The sequence below is a fragment of the Galeopterus variegatus genome, unplaced genomic scaffold, assembly GCF_000696425.1.
Source record: "Galeopterus variegatus unplaced genomic scaffold, G_variegatus-3.0.2 Scaffold2844, whole genome shotgun sequence".
Lineage (NCBI taxonomy): Eukaryota > Metazoa > Chordata > Mammalia > Dermoptera > Cynocephalidae > Galeopterus > Galeopterus variegatus.
The window spans coordinates 192,338-192,988 of NW_007728955.1; the positions used below are offsets into that span (position 1 = coordinate 192,338).

Sequence of the window (651 nt, forward strand, 5' to 3'; positions counted from 1 at the left end):
GGCGCGGGGCAGCTTTCGGGAGGGGTGGTCCCCGGGTCCCTGCCCTTCTCCACCCTGCCGCTCAGGAGGGTGCTAATGTTCGTTGGGGACTCAGAGTCCGCAGAAGCACTCTTTGAGGGCCGGCCTACCGTCGCCCAAAGGCCGTAGAACTAGAAGAGCCTAGGACTGTCCCTCAGGAAAGGCTCACAACTATTTCTGCCTCCTCCCGGCTCCCAGCCTCCGCAGCACAGCAACATCGAAGGGGTGTGACAGAGCACTGCCAAGGGTCTCGTCAGTGTCCCCCCTGCTCATTCCTCCCAGACCTGCGGTAAGTGCCAGTGACCTCAGTGGGGACAGGGTTGCCACCGATGTTTCCAGGGTGAAGGACCCTGACCACTCATGCTATTTATCTTCAAGGGGACAGTCGTCATCCATCCAGAATAGCCTTAAGAAGATTTTGCTCTGTCAGATACCTGCCCTGGGGCTCCTGAAGGGTGATCATTCACGATTCACCACCACCAGGAAGGCCAAACAGTGAGTTGGAGGGACAGGGGTATGAAAATGGGGAGAATGGACATTTCTTTCCTTTGTCTTTCACTCATGAATTTATCCATTTTCCACCTATCCATCCGTCCATCTACCCATCCGTGTGTCCACCTGTTGCTTTGCCCC

At 56.2% G+C, this 651-nt stretch overlaps 1 protein-coding gene across 2 annotated transcripts in view; it reads left to right on the plus strand.

Annotated features, from left to right (window-relative positions):
* Window positions 1-651, plus strand: part of LOC103599077 (chromosome unknown open reading frame, human C9orf50) — a 9,616-nt gene that overhangs the window by 1,445 nt on the left and 7,520 nt on the right. For both annotated transcript variants that reach the window (XM_008583171.1, XM_008583172.1), the window contains exons 2-3: window positions 217-307; window positions 397-513. In XM_008583171.1, coding sequence (XP_008581393.1) covers window positions 217-307; window positions 397-513 — 208 coding nt within the window. The remainder of the gene's footprint in view (window positions 1-216; window positions 308-396; window positions 514-651) is intronic.